General features: G+C 41.8%; 1 protein-coding gene across 1 annotated transcript; it reads right to left on the minus strand.

Moving 5' to 3' along the window:
* Window positions 1–2,691: 2,691 nt before the first annotated feature.
* Window positions 2,692–7,924, minus strand: LOC130478270 (galactose-3-O-sulfotransferase 2-like). The gene is made up of 2 exons (XM_056850420.1): window positions 7,100–7,924; window positions 2,692–3,588 (listed from the first exon to the last, which is right to left on the minus strand). Exons 1-2 carry the CDS (start codon window positions 7,922–7,924, stop codon window positions 2,749–2,751), a joined length of 1,665 nt encoding a protein of 554 aa, XP_056706398.1. The 3' UTR covers window positions 2,692–2,748.
* Between the last annotated feature and the right edge of the window lie 19,461 nt (window positions 7,925–27,385).

Raw genomic sequence — 27,385 nt, forward strand, 5'->3', positions numbered from 1 at the left:
GCACTACTCTGGAGAGACCTTGAAATCCTCACTTCCGTAAAGTGTGGGGCATTGAACAACATCTCATAACATGGCAACTGTTATATATAAACTAAACTTTAAAAACTTTGGGTAATTAGCCCACAGTACAATGATGCTTGGGTAAGAAGTAGGGTTGCCAATAAGAGTCTGAAGAAAGTATGCCCTTTAAATTAAAAAGAGCAGAATGGAGGTAAAGGACATCACATCAAGCCACTGTTAAAGGACAGGGCATTTTCTCCAGGTAGTTGGCAACCGCTCTAACAATTAACATAATGTCTAGTAATATGTCAGAAGTCATTTTAATATATGGGTGAATATAAATATTGGGGTTAATTAAAGAATTTCAAGATTTTAGACAATATAATCGTTAATTAACTCTTCACATTGTTTATTATTGAGGTATTTTTCCTTTTCTTGGGCATTTTTTTATTTGTAAAGGAGATCCTGACTTGATTCCTTCTATATAATTTGTAGTAATCTCAGCTTTTATTATGGTTTGTTTATGTTGTTATTGTTGTTAACAACAACAATCAATCAATCAATCAGTTGCATAGGGCCAAGTTGGAAATCCCTGGAAATCAATGGGCCTTACAAGTATATACCTGTGGCCATATGCCTATTCTGTTGCAAAAAGGGACCTTGCAGTGACATTGAAAGTGTCCAAAATGGTCACTACACATTAATTTCCCTCATGCAAGCTGGGAAAGGAGTAATCAGGTACAGCATTGCTCCCTCAGGCACCTTGTACATTTGCATGGACTGGCGCATTCATCATTATAATGAGGCTGAGTAGCATTCCAGGTATGCAAGAGACAACCTGCCAGCTTTGTTTCTGTCAGCAACTGCATCCAGTGTAATGCTGATTCTCCTCCACAGAGGAGAGTACATGAAAAATGACACAAATATTGCAAAACCTACTTCATTTGGCAGCTACAACACTCAAACATGGGTAGACAGGAATAGGCTATCTGTACTTTGCATACTGAGACAACCTTTTCTTTCTGTGGTTCTCTCAAAAAAACCTGCTCTGTGTCTCTAAAAAAAACCTGCTGTGTACTTGGCCTTCGTTATTTCTAACTTCTCAGGTGATTTTTTAAAAATATATATATATTTTATAAATATGAACAGAACAGGAAAAAAAATAGAAACCATATCACAGACAATTACCAATACATTAAAGAAAAAGAAGAAAAATACATACGATATAATAAACAATAGTACAAACCAACAATAAACGATATTTGATGATAGCAACAATTATAAGCAGTAAATAGTGATATAATATTTCACATTAAATGTTTATAATAATACATCTTGACATAAATCATAAGATACCGTACACAATACTTAATGAAGATAGATAAAAAGCTAGCAATGGTGATTACTATTATAAATTTCTAAAAAAATACTTCCCAAATAATAAAAATTGTCCATTTTTAGTATCATCTAAACATTATATGTGGTAAGGTAGAATAATTTCAACACAGGTCCTTTTCATAGAGGAAACTTATCTTGTGTAAAGCAGTCCTTCCTATGCATTGGGGAAGACAATCCTGGGACAAACTCCCAAGGTCCCAATCCAATGGGTTTTGGAATATCTTATTAACAAAAGTAAATTAAATCAGCATTTTGAAGCAGAGGTTACAGATAGAAAATATGCTTAGGGCTAGCTAGAGGTAGATATCTTGTTGTTAACTTCCTGAGCTGATGATTACCACCACTTATATATTTTTTTGCTTGTCTCCTCTTCAAGGAGCTCAGGGTGGTATCCTTCCTTCAGTCTATTTTCACAACAATCTTATTTTATTTTACTTAATTTATACCCCACTTTGCCCTGCAATGGGGCTCTGAAGTGGCTTGTAACAATCTCCCCTTCTCCATAATTTGTTTCCCCATTTTGTTCTCACCACAACCCTGGGAGGTAAGTTAGGCTGAACGTCTGTGAATGGGCCAAGGTTACCCAGCAAGCTTCCATGGCACACTGGGGATTTGAACCTGGTTCTCCAGACACTCTAACAACTACCCTATGCTGGTTCTTCTCCATGCTTATGAGGTAGATTAGGCTGAGAGAGGGTGACTGACCCAAGGTCACCTCATAAGATTCATGGCTGAGTAGGAATTTGAACTTCGTTAACAGTGCAACTGCAATAGACAACTGCACCCAGCCTCAACATCTCATCAGTCTCAGCTTAGTAGGTCTGGCTTGCTAGATGAATACAGATAATGTGTTGGCTGTGCAAGTCACACATCCAGGATCATGTAACATACTCTCGCCCACAAAAAATTAAGTAATAAATAAATCCTAGAATTCAAATGGCATGTTAAGATGGGCTTTTTTAGACTTCCAGAAACCCCCTTTCCCTCTGCAGAACTTGATATAGAGGCAGAGCCCAGTTGCTAATACAGTAAATCAGTAACAATCTAACTTGCTACCAATTCTCCCAACATTATATCTGTATGATAGAATAATTTTGGAAAATAGGGAAACTGCACGGGCTATGGTGTTTTGCAGTGGCAGGTAGCTAAGGATGCAGTATGGAGAAACTCCTGAACATGTGGATTTTGAGTCCCATGTGGGTCAGAATATCTTTTACGGGCTTTGGCAATCAGTGAGTGAAAAACGTGCTCTGAATATTGGCATGGTTTCCAGCTGGTCATTTATCCTACCACTTTAGTCCTAATGGTTTCTGGATATGAATCAGAGCCCATTTCTTACTGATTTTTGTCTCAGACTACCCTGCGGTTAGATAGTTTAGGCAAGACAGCTGCATTGCTGTGCTTCAAAACTTTCTTTGGGAACTGCTTCCTGTACAGGAGCCTATTGTACTGAAGTTCAGGCGTCACCATGCGCTGGCACATCTGCCTTGTTGCCTCATCTAGGTTAGGCTTTAAATTGTACCCCATGATTACTGCTTTGCCATACTGCAGTGGTGCCAATGCCTGGTTTTTGATCAGCTGTGGGGCGACACTGCCACTTCCTTGAAGGCAAATCTTTGCCAGCTGCTCCCGCTTCTGCTGCAGCATCCTGACTTCATTTTGCATGCGCTCCCTGCCAATGAGCTGGTCTATTTTTTCCCAGAAGGTCTTATTGAAATGCACATAGATTTCCCAGTCCAGCTTGTTCCAGCTCTTTATCTTCTCTGTGGTGCTTTCTGAAAGGGGGGTCTTGGTGCTGTTGTGTCTGCTGTTGAGAGGAAAGAAGATCATGTCATCCAGGTCCCAGCACAAGGTCTCCTTCAGCAGCACCATTGACTCATCAAAGTACTCTGAGATCAGGAGAAGGTCAAATTCTGCCTCAATGGCTTGCAGCATGAGTTGGATGTGCTTGGCCGAGAAGTTCCCATTGTGATTATACCCAAAATCAAATGCCATTAAGTTTTTGGCATAATGACTGTCTGTAGATGAGGCATTGTAAAAATGGGAAGGCTGGTTGAGAAACTCCTCCAAGTCCCTGGCTTTGGAGAATGCAGATGTCCCTTTATAGTAGGTGTACGAAGATTCCATGAGTTGAACAGGATTGCGGAGGATGGAAAAGTAGAAGGTAGTGTTCAGCATGACTTTGGCAACCTGAGATTGGGAGCAGAGGGGAAATCAAATAAAATTCTCTATGGCATAAATGTTACTAGATTATATAGACAGGAAATGGGAAGGTTCAAACTGTGAGCAGACTTCTTTAAAACTATAGTGGCTCAACTAGGAAAGTATGTTAGGTGTGCCTACAGTACAGTCCTATACAGAGTTACTTCAGTCTGAGCTTCCAGTGGGTTTAGACTGGAGTAATTCTGCATAGGCTTGCACTGTCAGGTAGTGCTTCTTACATTTGCCCTTTGTCCTACAGCTGCATTCTGTCATTTCTGCTTCGTGGTCTCTCCTGCTGTTGGTATGGGGTGCCCCCTAATTTGGTTTGTATCGATTAATTTTATGTAATGTATTTATATACTGTGGTCTCAATAGGATAACAGTTCTGAGGTGGTGGGCAAGGGAAACATCTAAAAACAAAACAAACAATAAAATGCATTAAAATTGAATAAAATAGCAGCACAGAGCTTAACATTTTAAAACTTACACCAAGCGTATTAAAGAGTAGAAAATTAGAGCTGAAAACAGCCTTAAAAACCCAACACTGTACCACCATATATAAAAACAGCACATAACAAGAAAGGAAAAAAGTCTGAGGGCAGATGGGTCAGTTGCAGAGACAACTGCTTGGCATGCAGAAAGTTTCTAGTTCTATCTCTAGCATCTCCAGTTAAAAAAGATCAGGTAATGTGAAAGACCTCAACTTGAGGACCCTGGAGTGTTGCTGCCAGCCTGACTCAGTATGTGTTCATGAGATAATTCATGTGCTTATGAGATAATTTCTGGCCTGGGCCTTCAATTGTCAGACTCATGTAGGAGCATGTGGTACTTTAGATACCCTGGCCACAGACCATTGGGTTTTAATGGCAACTTCCCCCCAAAAAAGAAAGCACTCTGAACTGGAAACAGTGGAAGGCAGTAGAGTGCTTTCAATACTGGGAAGAGGTTTCTCTACTATCTGTACCAGTAGGCAATTAGTACCAATTGAAGTTTCTGAACCAACTTCAAAAGCAGCCCCATGTAGAATGCATTGCAGCTATCTAACTTGAAACCAGAGCATGGAAAATAGTGTCCAAACTGTAGTTTTCAAGGGAGGGCTGCAATTGGTACATCCATTTAGAGACTTTACTGTCTCATGTAACTTAACTGAAAAGAATGTCATTGGTACTTTAGTCCAAATCTCTGTATGGTTTTGAGTAGGTGTTAAAAAGCATAGGGAAGAGGAAGACTTGGAGGACCTCATGATACAAATGCCAAGAAGTGGAACTTTCACTCTTTTTTACCAACTTTGGAACCATTCAGCCAGATAGGGCCAAAACTACCAGGCCGTGGGCACACATGGAGCATCTCAGCCTGCCAACTTAGAGAAACATTATGGCTGATGTTATTGAAAACCACGGAAGGTGCCAAGCTTTCCTGGAGGACACATAGGCCCTAGACCCGTTTCAGTCTGGCTTCTGGCCTGGCCATGGGATGGAGATGGCTCTGGGCACCCTCTGCAGACAGCTGGATCAGGGTGGGTCAGCACTAGTGTTACTTTTAGACCTTACAGAAGTGTTTGATACAGTTGACTATGATTTGTTGACCCACCGCCTTGCCGATATTGGGATATGTGGGACAAGACGTGAATGGCTGCTCTCATTTTTCCAAGATCAGGGACAGAGGGTGGCTCTTGAGGAGGAAGTTTCAACATGACATCCTTTAGTGTGTGGGGTCCCCCAGGGGGCGATTCCCCAGTGCTGTTCAACATCTATATGTGTCCCCTTGCCCAGCAGGTCCAGAGTTTCAGGCTGGGCTGTCATCAGTATGCCGATGACACCCTGCTATACCTGCTGATGGACAGACAGGCCATTTATTCATGGAAGGTTTTGCATTGGATTTGTCACTCTATAGATGCACATTTTCCCCATCTGAATTCTCAAAACTCTGAATGACGGCTTATTGTTGAGTTTTGAGAATATGGATGGGGAAAAAGTGCATCTAAAGAGTGGCAAATCCAATGCAAAACCTTCCATGAATAAATGGCCACAATGCCATCCGAAACACTTTGGCCAGGTGTCTGGAAGCCATGGTCACAAACAAAGCCGGCTGAAGCTAAATTCATTGAAGACGGAGGTCCTGTGGCTGGACCGGGAGGTTCCGGGGTTGGTGCTTCTGCTTCCAACTCTTGACGGGGTGCAAATAACACTTGCACCTACTGGTAAAAGCCTAGGTGTGAAACTGGATGCCTCCTTGTCAATGGAGGCTCAGGTCATAAACGTAGCCAAAGCAGTGTTTTTCCATCTGTGCCAGACTAAGCAGCTGATGCCCTATCTGTTCCATCCTGACCTAGACATAGTGATCTGTGCAACAGTCACCTCCAGGCTAGACTACTGTAACTCACTATATGCAGGGCAGCCATTGAGGCTGCTCCGGAAACTTCAACTGGTCCAGAATGCAGTGGCGAGGGTCCTTATGGGGACTCTTTGAAGAATACCTATCCAACTGGTGCTCTGACAGCTGCACTGGCACCAGATTGAGTACCTGATCAGGTTTAAGGTTCTGGGACCATCGCACCTGTGGGACCGGCTCTTCCAATACACCCCTCAGAGAGCATTATGCTCATCCAGTAACAACCTGCTAGTGGTCCCTGCCCCGACAAGTATCTGGTCTGTCCTCGACTAAGGCCAGAGCCTTTTTGGCTCTGGCTCCGGCCTGGTGGAACTCTCTGTCAAATGAGACCCGGGCCCTGCAAGACCTAGCTCAGTTCCACATTGCCTGTAAGACTGAGTTGTTCTGCCAGGCCTACGGTTGAGGGCAGCAACGGTTCCATCATAACTGGCCTCCCTGTTCCATCCTTTGCTCCATCCTTGCCTACCACGCCTTTCTCTCCTGGCTATGTGGGTACCAGTACTCTTATAAATGGCGCTATATCGACGTCAGGTTACTTTGTAATTTTTAGACTTTATTAGAAGTTTTTATGGTAATTTATTGTGTATTGTGGTGCTATTGTTTTAAATTGTAATATTGTTGATGTTATATTGGATGTGAGCTGCCCTGAGCTCAAACCTGGTCAGGGAGGGGTGGGATAAAATTCTAACAAACAAACAAATAAAGGCTCCAGGAAAATCAACAGGGTTGCATTACTCTCTGTTTTCCTTTCAGGGAAGATCATCCATCAGGATGACCAAGGCAGTCTCTCTTCTAAAACTGAGTCTAAAGTTGGAGGAAAATTAATCTCAGTAACTAGTTTAATAAAAAATAGGGGGTTGATGTCCTTCACCACCCTTTGTTGCTTGATATATGTGGCTAAATTCACCAGAACTTGTAAGACACATATCTTGTATCCGGATGCTTCCTTGCCTACTTTTTCTTCATACTGCTTATACTTCCCTGAATCGTTCCATTTTACAACTACCTCCATACTTTACTACCAATGAATGGAACCTACTATGTGCTAGAAGTTTTGCAGAGAAATAACAGCTCATCTGTGCAACTGGAGAAGATGTCTGTCTCTTACCTCTGGCTTAAAGAACCTCATATGATGACACATAATGTTGAACTGGGAACCATTGCCTGGAGAAAGTTTCTCCACAACAGCGGCTGTGAAGTAATGGGGATAATTCAACTGATGAAGACCATTGATTGGCAAGGCAAAGGTGAGGTTGTGAGTCTCACCGTAGCGGAACAAGATGTTCATGACGGTGCTGCTGGCACTCTTGTGTACTTTCAGGAAAACGATGTGAGTCCTGGGCTTGCATGTTGCACCTTGAGAGAAGTTGGTGATATTTGCTCCAATTGTTATTCCAACCTTTGGAAGAACTGTATTCTCTGGCAGAGGCACCCTGCTGCCCATCTCTGCTGATGACGACACCTCACTTGGGTTTCTGCCTTTTATGTTATTAAAGGCCTGTGAGTTTGTTTTTGTAATACTGGAAGACTTGCTTCTGCTGTGGATGGAAGGTGACGTTTCAGCTGGGTTTTGAAATGGGCCATTCAGACTCGGGGCTTGGTCCTCTGCACTTATCTTTGTTGCAGATTTGTTCACTTTGACCTGGGAAGTTCCAGCTTTTGTTGCAGTAACAAGTTTCCTGCTGGTTGGGATTTTTTGGGTGTAGTGGTTCAGGTCTTTCTGTCTTTTTTTAAAATGTTGGATCTGCACCTCTTCTCTACCTTTCACAGAAGCTTTTTGCCAGAACTCTTCTTCACTTCCAAAACTAGTGTCCAGGAGTTTGTTTTGGTTGAATGCCGTGCTCAGTTTCATGACAAGTCTCTTCTTCTCAGCAGAACTGGGCCTGGGCATCAGCGGTTTCACCACGTTTTGTGAGGTGATGCTGTTCACCATAGGTTTTGAGAAAAGGTGGGAAGAGTTTGGGTCTCTTTGATCCTGGGATGAATTCTCATGTGCTGTGCTTTGCTGGAGGGAAAGCTGCTTCAGTTGGCAATCACAGTTACATTTGCTATGAAAGACAAACAAGGTGGCCTTCAAATATCATTGACAAGCATCTCATGTGTGCCCACCTCCCATGCCCAAATATGTTGCACAATCATTTTTCATTACTTTCCCTCTGCACCTCACTGCCAAATTAGGAACATAAGAACATAAGAAAGGCCATGCCGAATCAGACCAAGGCCCATCAAGCAATCTGTTCATACAGTGGCCAACAAGGTGCCTCTACAAAGCTCACAAGCAAGACGACTGCAGCAACATTATCCTGCCTGTGTTCTAGAGCACCTAATATAATAGGCATGCTCCTCTGATACTGGAGAGAATAGGCATGCATCATGACTAGTATCCATGACTAGTCAAAATGGATACTAGTCATGATGCATACCTATTCTCTCCAGTATCAGAGGAGTATGCCTATTATGTGAGGTGCTTTGGAACACAGGCAGGATAATGCTGCTGCAGTCGTCTTGCTTGTGGACTTGTAGAGGCACCTGGTTGGCCACTGTGTGAACAGACTGCCGGACTTAATGGGCCTTGGTCTACTCCAACATGGCCTTTCTTATATTCTTAACTAGCATTCTCAAATGTGCCAGGGCCATGTGGAGCCACACTCTGGGGCAAACAGGTCCTCCATGGCCTTTTTGGTGCCCAAAAATGGTGCAGAAAGGAAAGCTGGAGACCATCCTCACCCAATGTTATGCTCCTGAGCGGAATTGACCCTGGTGCATTTGGGAATGGTAATTTGCTGATGTAACACTTACCGTCAAGTTGGATTGAAGAACCTTAACTCAACTCATGGAAGATGTATTGTCTAGTTTGCCCCCAAGTTCTAGCATTTTATTTCAAGTTGAACCTGTCTCTTTTGTCAGTTTGTCCACAAATGCTCCCCATTACCTAACAATTCTAAATGTTTCCTTTCAACACTGCTGTTTAATTCAGTATTGACATTCCTAAACTCCATCTGTCTTACTGGCAGTGCATGTGGAACAGGCAGAATTTCTAAAAATGATGTCATGGATTATGGCCTAGCCTAGTAAGCTAAACTTTTCATTTGGGACCACACAACTACATAAGAACATAAGAACATAAGAAAAGCCCTGCTGGATCAGACCAAGGCCCATCAAGTCCAACAGTCTTTTCACACAGTGGCCAACCAGGAGCCTCTAGGAAGCCCCCAAACAGGACAACTGCAGCAGCACCATCCTGCTGTGTTCCACAGCACCTAAGATAATACGCATGCTCCTCTGATCCTGGAGAGAATAGGTATGCATCATGACTAGTATCCATTTTAACTAGTAGCCATGAATAGCTTTCTCCTCCATGAACTTGTCCACTCCCCTCTTAAAGCCTTCCAAGTTGGCAGCCATCACCACATTTTGGGGCAGGGAGTTCCACAATTTAACTATGCGTTGTGTGAAAAAATACTCGTGTGAAAAAAACCTTCCTTTTATCTGTTTTGAATCTCTCACCCTCCAGCTTCAGCAGATGACCCCGCGTTCTACTATTATGGGAGAGGGAGAAAAACGTCTCCCTGTCCACTCTCTCCATACCATGCATAATTTTATAGACCTCTATCATGTCTCCCCTCAGCCGCCTTCTTTCCTCCCTGATCTGCAATTGAAGGACCTACTACTAGCATGTGGATGCATAGCTGAGTCAACAACCTCTCTCTTTTCCCATATTGTTGGAAAGAAAGGCTAATAACAAACACTTCTCTATGACTGAACCACTTACTCAGCCTCTTTGGTGTGAGAGGATATCTATTCATTATCTGCGGAGAAGGGATTGCTTCCCTCTTCCCCAGCCTGATGCCCTCTCAGTTCAAGACTCTCAGCAGTCAGCATACATGTAGGATTTCTCTGAAAGTTTTGACAACATATCTTGTTACCTTTCTCAGCTTCTGCAGGGCTGTTCCATATGAAACTTTTGGCCCAGTTTTGCAACCAAATTGGAGCAGGTTATGGGGGGGGGAGGTGAGTACCCAGCTTGCTGGGGGTAAAGGGAAGATGACTGGGGAAGGCACTGGAAAACCATCCCGTAAACAAAGTCTGCCTAGAAAATGTCGGGATGTGATGTCACCCCATGGGTCAGGAATGACCTGGTGCTTGCACAGGGGACCTTTACCTGTTTGGGTGGTGGTGGACTGTACCCATGACATCATTCCCCAATTGAGCTCCAATTGTCCTTTCCCAACATGCTTTGCTATTTATGTATTTATTTACACTTTTACCCACCCTCCTTGGGCCAAAGGCCAGGCTCAGGCTTTCTGGGATGATAGGAATCAAACCAGGTTTGTGCACCATGTGGATGGGAAGGTATTAATTTCTGAATCTCCCTGCTCAAATCAGCACATTTTCCCCCTTTGTATCCCCTTGCATCTGCCGTTTCCCTTACTACCAGCAGCAGGATTTTTGCTAACTTAAAAAAACGAGATAATCGATACATTGCTATAACCGTAAAGCATAGCATGGTGGGATACCAAGGAAAACATGGAGTATACCCCCACATGGATGCTCCATTGCCACTGTGAATGCTTTTGCTTTCAAAATGGCAATGACCGCACAATGGATAATTGTCCCTGCGAGGAAGGAGCCCATTCCGTAATCTTGGTCTCTGGTGAAATAATTCATTCCCTGACCTTACACGGAACATACATGCACACAATGGCCTGTACAATACACTGGATACCCCCCATTACCTTGCTGGATTTCTACCTACATAGTAAGTTACATAATTAAATCTTTTAAATTTAAAAGCTAAAGTTATAGAGTCAAACTGTGAAGTTTTAATTCAAAAATATATACCTGTCGTAAGAGAAAGAGAGACCGATGTCCCAGCTTCCTCATCTTGCTGGCACTGATGCTCCACTTTCCTGTCTCAATTACTCTAGCCAGATGCTTCATTACTGGGGTACTCTTGAACTGGCAGCTTTATACGTATGTATATATGGATCACAGCATTTATCATCCTGACTTGAATTTACCTGGTGAACTGGAGGTTCTGAACAACTTGAAATGTTATGCAGCATAGGAAGATGAGCAAAAAGGCAATCCAGATTCTGGTCATTTGTCTGCTATGCATAAGCTTCCACTTCCTATAGGAAAAAAAAAAATCAGGCTAACTCAGACTTTTGATTTTGTTAGTATTATATATGAGATACAGTAGTCTATAGAGCTTCAGGTTACAGAACTTAACTGAGATTCCAAGTCTTCTTCCCCCCCCTTCCCTTTAAGTAAAATGTGGCATCTAATCAAGGCAAGCGAACAGCTCCATACACAATCAGGATTCAGAGATTGTTATTCTGGGATAATGATCTGTCTATGGGTTTTCCTGCACTGAGTTGTTGCTGCAGCTCAGCTTCTTGACTGCAGCAGTTATTTTGCACACAGTATCATTTCCAGTTCTCCTGGTTTTTCTGAGTTTTCCCATGTTTTTTTCAGATTACCTTTGTAAATGATCTGAACAAACACACAAGGAGAACTAAAAAACAAACACACCCGAACACAGGAGAGCAATGACTGGCAAATGATACTGTGTGTAAGGGAAGGGGGGGGAAAACAATCCAGTTAAGAAGCCGAGCTGCGGCAAAAACTCAGTGTGGAAAGGTGTTTCCATTAACACAACCAGTTACCACCTTGGGTACTCACAGGACACTGTGTTTTTCTATAGTAGTATGAATGCGTCAATGAAACAATACTATTGTTCAAACACTAATTTTCTGGTGAGAAAATGGTGAGCTCCAGATCTTGCTTAGGGTTGTTGTTTTTCATTCTTCTCACTTTAACTGAATTTACAATTTGAAGACATTCCTTTATATTTAACACTGCTAACTCACTGGTAATTTGTGGACTTGACCTATGATCACAAGATCATATTCTGGAACAAGGCTAATGTTTTAATTTTAGTAAGCGTTTTAATTGCTGTTCGCGTTAAAGTTGCTTTAAGGAATCCCTAATTCTGCTAAGTCATCATCTGTGGACCCAGAAATATTACAGCAACCTTTGATTTACTCATTGAAATTACATAAATCAGAAGTTAAAGTGAGAGTGCAGAGCTAATTAGTAGAGGACAACTCTTGCGCCATAAGTGTGAGTGTACAACATATTGTAAAGTATTTGGGCAAAATCAGAAGCATGGCGGATCAGAATCTACTTTAAAGGTATTTATAAGTAACTATAAAGTAAAACATTAATAAAGCCAGCGGGAGGGCATGGCTGTTATGTTGTTCCATGTGATGGCTGTTATTTCTCCTCTGAGCTAGAATACCACTTGCTTGTTGCTCAACAGGTGCCTTGGTGGCTTAACGTTCTTATCTCACTTAGCTTGCTCGAGTTAATATCATCTAAGCTTGTTCTACGTGAGCCTTGTGCTCATGATTAGTCTGATGGGAGACTGTGCTCAGAATCTTACAGGGTTGCTTGCTTTTGGTGATCCCACCACCCAAATATGACAAATTTCAACCTCCGGTGTAGGGTTGCCAGGTCCCTCTTCGCCACCAGCAGGAGGTTTTTGGGTTGGAGCCTGAGGAGGACGGGGTTTGGGAAGGGGAGGGTCTTCAATGCCATAGATCTCCAGGTGATCTGATCTCTATCAGCAGGAGATCAGTTGTAATAGCAGGAGATCTCCAGCTATTAACTGGAGGTTAGCACAGGAGCGAAACATACAACAACGTGCAAAAGTACAAAATGTATATGCTACAGTAAATACCACAAATTACAGGGTGTCTATACATACATTACACCAACAATAAAAACAAACAGGTGGCTATATACAAAATTATTGGGTACTGGGTCCAATTATATGGAATCACTTTTCTCAAAAATATATCTTTCTTGGTAGATAATAAGCCTCCAAACGTGAGGAATCCAAAGAGAGACTTGACAATGAGAATTTGTCTATACAAATGATTATACAGAGATTCTTGTAAGTATATCTATTTTTATTGGTACTTTTTTGAAAATTGTTTAATGCAAATACGGAATATAACTTTGTATAATATACAGGAAGGACTGATGAAGAGTTGCTCCTTGGAACTCGAAACAATCGTCTCCTCATTGTCAAGTCTCTCTTTGGATTCCTCACGTTTGGAGGCTTATTATCTACCAAGAAAGATATATTTTTGAGAAAAGTGATTCCATATAATTGGACCCAGTACCCAAACAAACCTATTTGTTTTTATTGTTGGTGTAATGTATGTATAGACACCCAGTAATTTGTGGTATTTACTGTAGCATATAAATTTTGTACTTTTGCACGTTGTTGTATGTTTCGCTCCTGTACTAAGTTCCTTATCCTTTGATATCAGTACAGTGGTGCCTTTTTTCCCTCCATTAACTGGAGGTTGGCAACCCATTCCAGTGGCTCTCACATATGAACATCACATGAAGCTGCCTTATACTGAATCAGACCCTTAGTCCATCAAGGTTTGTATTTGACTACTCAGACTGGCAGCAGCTCTCCAGAGTCTCAGGGTTTAAAGCTGGAACCTTCTGCGTGCAAAGCAGAAGTTCCGCTTCTGAGCCACAGGCCCTCTCTGCTTCCACATAACAAGTTAAACTTGGTCTGCTCGGTTATGTTGTGGCCCACAAAATCACTCTGCCTTCAGTTTATGTCTTTTATGGGTACAAATACGAGTCTAAAAGTGTGTAATGCTCATCACCTTCTTCAAAGATGGGGTAGTTGTCAAACATTTTTCATGACAGAGATGCAAAGCACCACAAGTCAACCTGGTATATCTCGTTTGACTTTTCTCTGCTGTACATCATACCAGCATGAAGAAGAATAGTGGATTAACCTGTTACTGCCAAGCTGTGTATTTTTTTTCCTTTTAACAATCTTAATTTCAGCTACATTCTTGCAGTATGGGCTCTCCTAAAATATGATGGGAAATGTATCTTTAGAGCTGTGTTGGTGAAAATATAGTCTAAGGAAGTTCCAACAAGAGGGAGTTGGATGGACAACATACTGGGCCTAGGAATAAAAGAAAACAAGAGAGAAGTGTACAGAATAAGTGTGCAACTCAGGAACAGATTTGGAACAAATGTTTAGAGCTGTTTTAACAAGAAACCAATGGGCTTAGAAGGTTGTAACACTTTGGCTGTAATCCTGATTTAGCCATATAGTCCCCATCCTTTTGTTTAGTCTCCATCCTATACTCTGCCTCCTTTTCTTGAGTTCACGTGGCATTGCAGTGGCATGAGCTAGGGTGGGTAGATGATCTATGAGTAAGATGGGGTAGACTGGATCTGCTGATCTATGAATAGGATAGGGTAGATTTGGCTCTGCCTATTTTAAGTGTTTTTAAGTCAGGAATGACCCGGTGCTTGCACAGGGGACCTTTACCTTTTTTTATTTTAAGTGTTTATTGTATTGCTAATTTAAAAGCCAATAACATGTACACATTAGTAAAAGATGGGGTAGGAGAGGTAGAATTTCCAGTGTTCAGGGGACAGTACACCAGTGCCTTTGACAAGACCTTGATATATGCAAATCTGAATGAGTTTAGGTTACATAACTCAGTTCTTCTTGGTGCAGTTTTTATTTTTCCTTTTTAAAAAAATGCACAAGGTATACACAGCCCTACATGTGTGTTTGTGGCAGCTTAATTATGCAAGGGGCTTCTCAGAGGACAACTACATCGAAGCCCTTCCGTCTAGAAGGATAATGTGGGTTGGCTCATAACCAGAACTGGAATATTAGCAGTCTGTTCTCAGAATTTATGAGGCATTACTGTTCCCTGTTTTAAACAAAGGTTACCTGTGTATGTGCATATTTCACAACTTGGCTTAGGAAAAGACTTGGGAAAGTATCTGACAGAGCAATCCAGTCTTTGAGTGATGCCTGCTGAGCATGATAACCTCACTCCCAAATCTTGGTGTTCTAGTAGAGAATAATTCCATTAAAAATGATGCTGGCATAGTGATACACTTGTTCCAGGACTCTGCCAGAACTGCATTGTTGGGGAGAATGAGGCCTTGGCAGGAGTTCTTTGCTCAGGTAATTCATACACCTAGCGGTGTAATGTAACACTTGCTCAAAACCTGAGCTGAGCTGAATGTTCTGCAGTTAACTTCATCAACTCAGGACTTGGGGGTGGGCTCACAACAGCCTCTCCCCTGCTCATCTTTTTTGGCTCTGTTTACCACCTGTTCATGATCCTGGCAGTCGTGGCAGCCATACACCTTATTGCTGCATGTGCCATCCCCTCTTTTTTCACAATGGCAAAGAAAGGTCAGGAAGCGTTGCCCTCACTTAGGTAGGTTACGCTGACAGAAAGAGTGACTGGCCCAAGGTCACTCAGCAGGCTTCCATAATAGGGATTTGAACCTGGGTCTCCCAGATCCTATCCGGATAATCTAACCACTGTATCACCCTGACTTATTACATAGGTCGATTACGCATGGCTGTTTTCGCATTTATTTGTCCCTGCCCTATCTCGCCCCTTCGAACAGGGACAAACAAATGAAGAAGGGGCAGCAGCCGCCCCACGGAGACGCGCCTCTTTCTCCCCCACTCCCGTGCCCTCCTCCGCCTCTCTCCAGCACCAGCTGGCGTTTCAGCCCACCTCACAGCCTGCAGCCTGCTCCCCAGAACCCCATAGTCTGAAAGGTGAAGTTGGCTCCTTCCAGTGCCAACACCGCACACTTCCAGCCGACGTTTCAACGCTTCAACTCTCAGACTGTGGGGCTCCAGGCAGCAGGCTGTGAGGTGGGCTGAAACGCCAGCTGGTGCTGGGGAGAAGCAGAGGAGGGCGAGGGAACAGGGGAGAGGGGGAGAGAGAGGCACCGGGGGTGGGGGGAAGGAGCCGCCATTGCTGCTTTCGGGGCTGGCCAGTCTCCCGGCGGGGAGTTGACCTGGACGCCGAAAACACACCGGCGAACTCCTGGAAGTGTTGCGTACTCCCCAATAAAAGTCGCAATAAGCCAGGACCTGGATAACCCGGAAATGTAGCGATAGGAGGTGGGTTGAGCGCGCGCATGGGAGAAGGACGTGTGTTTCGACTTCACAGATTCGCTACATTCCTGGGAGAACACAGAGACAAAACAGCCATGCGTAATTGAACAGTCATCTCTGATTATTTACATGGCAGCATCATGATGAAATCAAATTAGAGTGAGGGCGATGCTCCCTTGCTCTGTCCTTGTGTCAAGCAACAAAACGAGGAAAGATAAAACTAAATTCCCAAGAGTGATGAAACTGGGATACCATTTCAGCTTTACCTAAATTAATCTCCTTGCAGGCAATGGAGATCCCCCAATGACTGCACCCATCTCCTACCTCTCCACATACACAGCCACAATGGATACTAGGGTATCTGTTACATGATTTTGACTACCGTAACTGGATGACAGTCCTGTGTGAGAATATCAACACAGAGTGATGCAGAAGAGCCCAGGGTGAGCCCTGAGTTCTGTGCTGGCACATGATCCAGGAAGAATCTGCCAATTTCCTGGCTTATAATGAAAACCACTTTGACATTTTAATTATTGCACTAGGTGCTAGTGAAAACAAGTTTATTGTGGGGTAGTCAGGTAACGTCAAGACATACACCAGAGATTCTACTCAACTGAGAGGGCTCAGAGATTACAGTCTGGATTGAACACTGTATAGAACGTACATTGCAAGGTCCACTTTGCTTACAACAATTAGACTTTTCTGCATTTTTTAAGTTTTGGAAGTGCTGAGATCCCGTGCACAGCAGATGAATCAGTCCTTCCTGTGGTAGTTTCATGGCAGGCGTAACCACATTCCTCCATTGCAACAGAGCTAAATATTAAGTACACTTGTTTCAACAACAACCAATGGTTTGACCTGGATGGCTCATATATTCACTTAACTTTATATAACTAAGTAAGTAATTTATGGAGACAAGTTGTAGGGAAGGCGATCTGCAGAAATTATGAAAAGCAGTGATGAAATCTCCCACAGTGTAGTATCTCTACTAATATATATGTTAATATATACACACATATGTGTGTGTATGGAGAACTACATCCTTATGTACTGGGGGCCCATGAGAAATTACACTAGGGAGAATAATACATGATTGGGAAAACCACATTGTCCTATTAAAATAAGCTCTCCAGAGCTTAAGTGGGCCAATTTCTTACTCCCTTTCCCTTTAACTGACTTTAACTGCCTTCAGTATTCGATGTCTCCTGAGTACACTCAGCCTTCCTCAGACCATTTTGAGAGTGTTGTTTTCATTTTGGTTAGTTTGACAAAGTCATATGTTTTCTGCACCTGGGGCCAACCGAGGTATGTAGGAATTCTTATTCTGTCCATAGGTGGCCTGGTTTTGCTGATTTTATGATTAGAACAAACAACCCACTTAAATCATGAAACACTGTTTTTTTCTATTCCAGTAGCAGGCTGCCTTCAGCTTTGTGTGGTCTTTACAAGAATCCCTGTGGTCTACCAACGTGTTTCCAATTTACAAAGCAAGATACAAGGTTAAGCAATCCTAAGGATGCATTCTTGCTTTAGAACATAAAACATGCTTTGCTAGTTTAGACCAAATTCAGTATTTTGCTAAGAATCCCAGCAACCAGCAGGCAGGAAGTCATCTGGTAGAAATTAGCCATATCATTCACTGGTGGACCACAATCTATCTTCTTTACAGAACAGATGGGCAAGATTCTAGGACAAGGAGCATGCCCTGGGACTCCTGCTTTATTTGCTGCTACCAATTAGCACAGCTATCCATCTGGAAGGAACATATACTGTGTATGTTTAAAACATATCAGGAAAAATGGGTCTATGACATCCACCATGCCATTTCTGCCCTCATTTCTAACCAACCTTAGATTCACCTATAATTTCCCCTTGAACTAGTGAGAAATCTGAAATACTCCTACCTTTTCCTCAATCCACAAACATGTAAACTGTACTTGCAGCTCAGCTCAGCATTCCTGCATACCAGCTATCAGCAGCACAAGGATATTTTTACTACAGGCACTTGAAAGGATTTTTCCAGATGGTTTGTAAAACAATAAAATTAGAAAGTTGAGACACTTACTTCATCCAGTATCTTTTGAGTTTGTACATGGTTTGGTTTTTGAAGCAAGGCAAAGGGACTTAATCCAGTGAGATCAGCCCAGGTTGCTCGGAGATAGGAAAAAAAGTGTAAAGCAAATATCTTTTGCCTTCCTTAGAAAACCTTATCTGAATAATCCCGCCTACCTGGTCTGTCAGACTATGTATGTAGAGTAGGTATTTCTGACCATGTGCTGGACTTTCCTTAAATTGGCAATATCAATGAACTGCTTGGAATTTGCCAAAACATTGATGAAATAGCACTAATAGGCAACAACAGTTTTGTTGGCTGACTTGGGGCTGAAAACATTATAGGCAAACCAGTAAATGTCCCATATGGAAAGGAATGCCCAACCCCTCCTCTCCAACTGCCCTGCTTGGTGTTTGACCGCCGGCGCCCAGGGCACTACATTTTTCTTTTAAAAGACCAGTTGCTCTCTTGTACTAATTTAGTGTCATACTGTGGGGAGGGGAAGATGGCGGAATCAGAAATAGAAAATGCGAACTTGTGAATCCATAGACGTGAGTTTCTATTTACGCTAAACCGACCACTCCTTAGTGTTCTTGAGGCATATAACAGTCCAGGCTAAGTGTTCTCTGGCTGCAAGTATTTAAAGCCTGGGGCACAAGTTGTAGAGCAATAGCTTAAGGCATAGGGTTGCCAGCTCCGGGTTGGGAAATACCTGGAGATTTTTGGGGCGGAGTCTGAGGAGGACAGGGTTTGGGGAGGGGAGGGACTTCAATGCCATAGAGACCAATTGCCAAAGCGGCCATTTTCTCCAGGTGAACTGACCTCTATTGGCTGGAGATCAGTGGTAATAGCAGGAGATCTCCAACCAGTACCTGGAGGCTGGCACCCCTATTAAGGCAAGGGTCCTCAATGAGTTGTCTGTAGGCACCACATGGCACCCACCAACACTTTTTTTGGCACCCACAATGGGTTTTACGAAGCAGATGGGGCCAGGTAGGGCTTTTGCCCAACAAGGCTTCTGAATGCCTATTTGAGATTTCATTGGCTGTGCAGATTTTTAAAAATGTTGCTTTGGCAGCAGCTGCCACCACAGCACAACAATCTTCACTGTGTGGCTGAAGTAAAGCTATGGCAACCATTTTGAGGCTTGCTCCCCCTCCTGCGACAGCCATTTCGTGGCTGCGCCCACCAGGCTGAGGTGCCCACAGCCTCAGAAAGGTTGGGGAACCCTGGCTTAAGGGCTCTTGGACCTTGGCTCACAATTTTCAGCCTGTGGCCATAGTCTGATGTACTAACCCAGGGGACATCAGTCCAACATATGTCGTGAATTTTTTTTAAAAAATAATGTGTGTTATTGACAACTGTTTAAATTGTACTGTGCTTTTTGTAAGCCACTTTGGGTCCTCACTGGGGAGAAAATAATACCCGCAATAATGGCTATAAATTACGGCCGGAAAGGTAAAACCACAGAGTTTCCAGCGATTCCTAGAGAGGTGTGATGTCACTTTTGGGTTTTCCACAGAAGTTATATGAAGCTTCTAGTAGGCTATAAGGAAATTCCTGATATTTTTCATTTAGGGAATTACACACATACAGATTGAGAGCCAGCATGGCATAGTGGATAGACTGTTGGGCTAAGATCCTGGGAGACCAAGATTCAAATCCCCGCTTCTATCATGGAAGCTTGCTGAGTGACATTGAGTCAGTTACTTTCTCTAAACCACTGGTTCCCAACCAGGGGTCCACGGACCCCCAGGGGTCCGCGAGAACTAAATTAAGGCCCGCGAAACAAAGTTATAAACCCATAATAAATTTATATTTTCAATTAAAAGTTCTCTATTATAAAAATATATATTCAAATATTATTCTAAGTTTAATGTTTAACTAACAGTTATGATTAAAGTTTATTTTCAAATTCTCTGAATTTTTATTTTGAACCTTGGGGTCCCTGCACCGAACAAAAAAGTCCTAGTGGTCCCTGGTCAAAAAAAGGTTGGGAACCACTGCTCTAAACCTAACCTTCCTCACAAGGTAGTTGTTGTGAGAAAACAGAAGAGGGGAGAATTATGTTCTAAACAATTTTAAGTCCCAGTTGGGGACAAAAGCAGGATATAAATAAATTCATACATTTCACTGTGACAACGGAATAGGGTTGTCAGCTCCAGGTAGGGAAATACCTGGAGGTTGGCAACCCTACAACAGAAGGATGCAAGTTCTCTCTTCGCTCATTATGCCAGCAGTACAAAACCACAAATAGACAGAGGCTTGTTGTGTATCTACTTTTTCTCCTTCTTAATATCTGAGTCACCCTCACTTTCTTCTTTTTGTTCCTGTTCCATTGCCTTGTGGTCACAGTAAACATATGCACCTTTCAAACACAGGAGAAACAAGTGCTAGTTTACATAAGGTGGCGTCTCAAAATTTGTGGCTTTGGGCGCAAATCTAATAAGGGAAGTGCTTATTTACCAAGATTCTCAAAGAACTAAGGGTGTGTGTGAGAAAATTCTACACTTTGTTCCACAAAGCTGGCTTGAGAAAAGCAGATACTAATGGAGTTAAATTTTTAAAAATATTACAGGCGATGCTACCATAAGCTGGGTATTATTTTCCTTATTTTTTATTTTATTTTAAAAATTATTGAGTGTAAAATAGTTTTGCACCCTGAATATGACTTATTTTTGTTGTTGCAGTTTAAAGCTTTTAAATGCTATTATCAAATATAATTTGCAAGTAACAAACACTTGTAAAAAGATAATACTTACACAGCTCATAACATGCCTAACATTCGCAGCATCATATATATTAAAATATCAATTTACTAGATACCTTCATGTAATAATGTCTGTATTGCTTATATTAATAAATAAAAATGGTTAACATTGCTTCCTAGTGATTTCTGACTTCAGCTTCAACTTCACCATGTATTTCCCCCTTTTATATCACTGTGGGGCTCACAATCAAACAATTTCTGTTAATTTTTATAGTCTCGCAGTTTGCCAGCCATTAAGTAACCAAGATTTGATATTCAATTGCTTTTTGTTTTTCCATCTTCTTGCAATCAACATCTTGGCTGCAGTTAAGCTTGCCAGGTCCCTCTTCACCACCGGCGGGAGATTTTTGGTGCGGAGCCTGAGGAGGGTGGGGTTTGGGGAGGGACTTCAATGCCATAGAGTTCCATTGCCAAAGTGGCCATTGTCTCCAGGTGAACTGATCTCTATTGGCGGGAGATCAGTTGTAATAGCGGGAGATCTCCAGCTAGTACCTGGAGGTTGGCAGCCCTAGCTGCAGTGATTAAATCTAGTATCACAGATCTATGTTTGGGTGGTACATGATCTGCTGTTAGCCCAAGTAAAATGGGATCTATTGAATATTTGAGACATGCTCGATTTCCTTTAAGATTTATTCGAAAAGTGTTTGAACCACAACCAGTCCCACCACATGTGACTGAAGTTTGTGTTTATCAACCCACACTTTCAGTTTACAAACTTCTTTCATGAAGTTTTACTCAGTTGTAAGGGATTATTTCAGTGTATGCTTAGATCAGAATATGTGTCCTGTATGTAGAACATAAATATAAAATTAATAGTGGTAGTAACATTCCACATAAAGGACACACATTCAGAATTTAGCATACTCAGCAACTATCTTAAACTCATGTAGAATTCATGCTTGGCATTCCATATTCTTTCTGCACCCAGTTGTTCCTCATGTACCCACGTTTGCAAGCGTAACTGGGTGCCTAGAAATCGTAACCTATCATTCTGAATGGTTACATTAATACCTTACTGTGGTGATTGTTCATTCTTCGCTTATATTGTCTGATAGGCTGGAGTGGCAATGAAGAAAGGCTGGCTTTGTGAAAGTAAAGGAGATCAGCTGTGCAGTACTACACTGAGGAGGCCAAAATGTGTTCTACTTTCCCACTTGCTTCCTCAGAAATCCCCTCATTCTTGAGCCATTCACAAGCACACCAAGGTGCCTAAAAACTGTTTTTCCCTTTTTGTTGTCCTAGACAACTGAATGAACGGAACTCTAACAATAGATACTGGTTTGCATTTTACTGACCCATAAACCACCTGGAAGTCCTCACAATTATCTTCTTCAGATGCTGTCAGCTAAACAACATTATTAGTTTGAAGTTACAAGAAAAGGCAGGTGTTTGGTACACTGAATTAGAAGCACTCCATCATTTGACCTTCTGAGTAGTCTCCACTTCTCATGGGTTTTTATTAAGAAAGTGTGAGCTTGCAGGGCTTATAGCCTTTCAGGACTGGGATGCTGTGAAAAGCACACCTCTATGGAAGCAAACTACTATTACACATCTCAGAGGGAAAGCACTGGACAGTTGTGCTAAGATGTGGTACTCTCATGTTCTCAAGTAATCTATGGCTGCATCCACACATCATTGGAAATTGCACTCTCATAGTGTATATAGCAAGCATTTGCATCTGGACTTTGTTGTCCAGAAAGGACAATCCAGTAATGAATGCTTGCAACAGTGCAACAGGAGTGCAAAATCCAACAATATGTGGATGTGATAATAGATGGTACTGCAGAGTTATCATTTCCCATTGTACATACAGGAGGGGGAGGCTTCTGTCCAGGTAGTGGTAGAAAGTGCTATCAAGTTGCAGCTGACTAATGGTGACCCCCGTAGGGTTTTCAAGGCAAGAGGCCAACAGAGGCGGTTTTCTATTGCCTGCCTCTGCATAACCACCCAGGACTTTTGTTGTGGTTTCCCATCCAAGTACTAACCAGGGCTGACCCTGATTAGCTTCTGAGATCTGATGATACCAGGCTAGCCTGGGCTATCCAGGTCATCTATTTCCTATCCGGTCTTTCTAGAGGACTATTAAACTTCCTGTGGCTAGAGGAAGAGAAGCAGGGTACTGACTAGACATTTCTACAGGAGAGCACCTAAAATCCTGCTAGAAGTGTCCTTTGTAAGTATGTATAGATTTCAGTCTTCTAAGAGGAAGGCATCTTCAAGGAAATGTTCTTGGTTATAAGAAGCCACCATTGATCGGTTTGTGCCTTTCTTCCATGCTGCTGCCAGCTTTGGTTTTCTAAAGAGCCTGCTGAAATCTAGAAAAAGAACACTATTGTCCTCCACAACTCAAACATTCTTGTAATATGAATGCCTCAATACATATACAAACATGAGTGTGGGAGGAAAGCAGTCAACATCTACAATGTGTTCAGCATAGAATCAGTTATCTATCCTTGCATAAGCTTCCTAGCCCCTAATTTCTTAAAGGAATCCATAACCTAATCTATAGGACCTGTTAGACAACTTTGAAAAAGTAAACAGCTCACCTTGAAGCCCTGGTTTATTTAACTGTTCTAAATAGTCTGATAAGGCGTCCCAAAAGATTAAATAAATATGTGATAATGGCCAAGTCTCAGAGAAAGAGCAATGAATCTCCTTTTTCCAATGTCAACTTTTTCTTGTGTTTTCACTGGAGATGGAAAAGCTGCTACAATTATATATAGTAGTTGTAGTACCTTTTTCAATCTCCAGTGAAAACACAAGAAAAAATTGATATTGGAAACAGAAGCTTCATTGCTCTTTCACTGAGACTTGGCCATTATCACATGTGTAGAAAAAGCGATATAGGAACAGTTTTCTATTTTCTTTTTGGAATTATACAAAAAAGACTCAGCAGTAGAAGAACAAATAGAGGAGTACATAAAAAGAATATGTATTGAGGCATTCATGTACAAGAGTACATAAAAAGAAAACTATTACGATTTAAGAAATATCACAAACTATAAAGAAAATGAAAAAAGACAAAGCTCCGGACCCAGGTAGCCTGACAGCAATGTATTATAAATGTTTTGAAGAAAATTTGATGTTGCCACTACAAAAAATTATGAATGAAATAGACAAAGAGAAAATATTGCCCTCATCATGGCAGGAAGCTTATATAACATTGATGCACAAAGAAGGCAACGATGCAACGTTACCACAGTCTTATAGACCCATTTCACTACTGAATGTTGATTAAAAACTTTTCACTATGATAATGTCAGAGAGATTAAGGAAATGTATAACAGAATTAATCCACACAGATCAGGCAGGCTTTGTGCCAAAGAGATTTATGAAAGACAATATATGTTTTGTGATTAACGCTATTGTATTTGTGAAAAGGAGAAGAAAGCAGCGTTTATGTTCCTAGATGCAGAAAAAGTGTTTGACAATATAGCTTGGCCTTTTCTAATTGAAAACTCTTGGAAGTTTAAACTGTGGCTCAAAATTCTTGAATTAGATACAGAGTATTCATACAAAACATTATGCAAAGATCTTAATAAATGGAGTGCTGATGGATTTCAAATTAAAAAGGCACACATCAAGGCTGTCCCTTATCTCCTCTTTTATTTATTCTTGTGCTGGAAATGTTGGCTACAAAGATCAGACATGATCCCAGAATTAGAGGACTAAGGGTGGATGGAGAAGAGTTTGAAAAAAGGAAAATTCTTCCAACAACAATTTCAAATCCTCACCTGTCAATGCAACACATAATAGAACACATTGAAAAATTTGGATCTCTTTCTGGTTATAAAATCAACAGAATCAAAAATAATATTGCAGCTGAACAGATAAACTAAGGGCTTTAAAAGGTGAATCCCTGCTGGAACATACAACCATGAGTTAGCTTGGGAAACTCTGTCCTGACACGTAGATTTTTTTTATCATGCGTAATTGTGCTAAACAACAGAGTCCAGAACCTTTACAAAATACACAGTGAGTTGGAAACCACTATACTACTGTTGTGACCCAATTATCTGTAGAGTCCAATGAAGACAATAGGGAGGAGGTTGGGTTAAAGAGACAGTTCTTTTTGTTCTTGTAGGTTATCCGGGCTGTGTAACCGTGGTCTTGGTATTTTCTTTCCTGACGTTTCGCCAGCAGCTGTGGCAGGCATCTTCAGAGGAGTAACACTGAAGGACAGTGTCTCTCAGTGTCAAGTGTGTAGGAAGAGTAATATATAGTCAGAAAGGGGTTGGGTTGAGCTTAGTCTTTGTTAGTCTGGAGGTTTTCAGGACAGGAAGCCAAGCCTTATTCATTCTTAAACTCTCTTCTGTTAAAGTTGTGCTGATGTTTATGAATTTCAATGGCTTCTCTGTGCAATCTGACAAAATAGTTGGTAGAATTGTCCAGTCTTTCAGTGTCTTGGAATAAGACCCTGTGTCCTGTTTGGGTCAGTCCGTGTTCAGCCACTGCTGATTTCTCAGGTTGGCCAAGTCTGCAGTATCTTTCATGTTCTTTTATCCTTGTTTGTACGCTGTGATGTGTGGTCCCGATGCAAACTTGTCCACAACTGCAAGGTATACGATATACTCCTGCAGAGGTGAGGGGGTCTCTTTTGTCATCCAAGGTTCCAGTAAAAGACACAATCTCATTGATTAACCAGATTTTTCCGGAAGATATAACAGCCTTATTTCACCATTGTTTGACAACAAGTTATTTTCTATGGGATAAAGAATTTTATGAACAGATTGATGGAGTAGCTATGGGAAGTCCTCTTAGTCCAGTAATAGCAAACCTTTACATGGAATATTTTGAAAAGACAGCATTAGAATCGGCACCTTACAAACCTACAGTCTGGTTCAGGTTCGTAGATGATACATTTACTATTTGGAGCCATGGTGAAGAAAAATTAATGGACTTTATAAACCATCTCAATAATATCCATCCAAACATTCAGTTTACCATGGAAAAGGAAATTGAGGGCAAACTCCCATTTCTTGATACCCTTGTCATCCGTAAAACTTTCAATTAGGTCACAAGGTCTACCGGAAACCAACTCACACAGATCGCTACTTACACAAAAACTCCAACCACCACCCCCGACAGAAAAGAGGAATAATCAAAACATTAGTGGACTGTGCAAGACGGATCTGTGAACCAGTTTCTCAAGGAAGAAATTAATCATCTAAATCACGCACTGCTACCAAACGGCTATTCCAGAAATGAAATCAGAAGGGCCATTAAACCAAACAAAAATCAGAAAACTCAGAAAAATCAGTCTCCCATAGGAAAGGTGGTATTGCCATTTATTAAAGGAGTCACTGATAGGATGGAGAAACTTTTGAAAAAACATAACCTACAAACTGTTTAAACCCACCAAGAAAATACAACAGATGCTACGATCAGCAAAAGACAAAAGAGACCCCCCCTCACCTCTGCAGGATTATATCGTATACCTTGCAGTTGTGGACAAGTTTACATCGGGACCACACAACGCAGCATACAAACAAGGATAAAAGAACATGAAAGATACTGCAGACTTGGCCAACCTGAGAAATCAGCAGTGGCTGAACATGGACTGACCCAAACAGGACATAGGGTCTTATTCCAAGACACTGAAAGACTGGACAATTCTACCAACTATTTTGTCAGATTGCACAGAGAAGCCATTGAAATTCATAAACATCAGCACAACTTTAACAGAAAAGAAGAGAGTTTAAGAATGAATAAGGCTTGGCTTCCTGTCCTGAAAACCTCCAGACTAACAAAGACTACAGTCCACAGTAGCCATGCAGATTAGTTTTGGATTCCACATGTTAACAGATCACTTCAGGATACAATGGTTCCATATTAACATACCACACCCTCATTAGCACATTATCTTGATACTTACAGGACAATGATTAGCACATTACCTTTGATACTTTTTGCAGGACAATGACTCAGCTCAAACCCAACCCCTTTCTGACTATATATTACTCTTCCTACTCCTCTGAAGATGCCTGCCACAGCTGCAGGCGAAACGTCAGGAAAGAAAATACCAATACCACGGTCACACAGCCCGGATAACCTACAAGAACCAATGAACTCTGACTGTGAAAGCCTTCGACAATATTCTGGACATCTTGTTTGCATCTAAACCTTCAAGCTGTTTTTTCCTTGTTGAGTTTGTCTGCATGAGCTTTCAGGGAGTGTAAGTTCACAAGAACGGATGCAGTTTAAAATGTATTAAAATCCTTAATTTTCCTAATGGAACCTGTGGTTTAAGGAAAAGAACATGGCACTGAATCTTGGATATTTGTGGGTTGATTATTCAGCTTTGGAGTTAAGTTTTCATTATTGTGTTTAGATGGAAATACTCCTACCTACAAGGTGGTCTGCTGTATTGGTATTGCACAGGTAGGGCCATGATCCAGCCTACACTTCGTACAGTTCTGCAGGTGATGGCCAGGAGCGGTTCAGGAAGCTCCCTCTGCCCCACTTGGCATGTAGGAAGAATAGCGTAGACAGAAACTGGATTGACTTCTTAGAATGCAGACTCTAAAACAGAATGCTGGTGGTAGGAGCTAGCTGTGAAATGGCACTGCTCTTCTTAGTA

The sequence above is a fragment of the Euleptes europaea genome, chromosome 5 (assembly GCF_029931775.1).
Source record: "Euleptes europaea isolate rEulEur1 chromosome 5, rEulEur1.hap1, whole genome shotgun sequence".
Classification (NCBI taxonomy): domain Eukaryota; kingdom Metazoa; phylum Chordata; class Lepidosauria; order Squamata; family Sphaerodactylidae; genus Euleptes; species Euleptes europaea.

What these genes read in the sequence shown, in the direction of transcription:
- LOC130478270 (XM_056850420.1), bottom strand. Translation starts at nt 7,924, where the DNA reads ATGGTGAACAGCATCACCTCACAAAACGTGGTGAAACCGCTGATGCCC. An exon ending in TGAGGTTCTTTAAGCCAGAG is followed by an intron (nt 3,589 to 7,099) that starts GTAAGAGACAGA and finishes TCCCAATCTCAG; the next exon opens with GTTGCCAAAGTCATGCTGAA.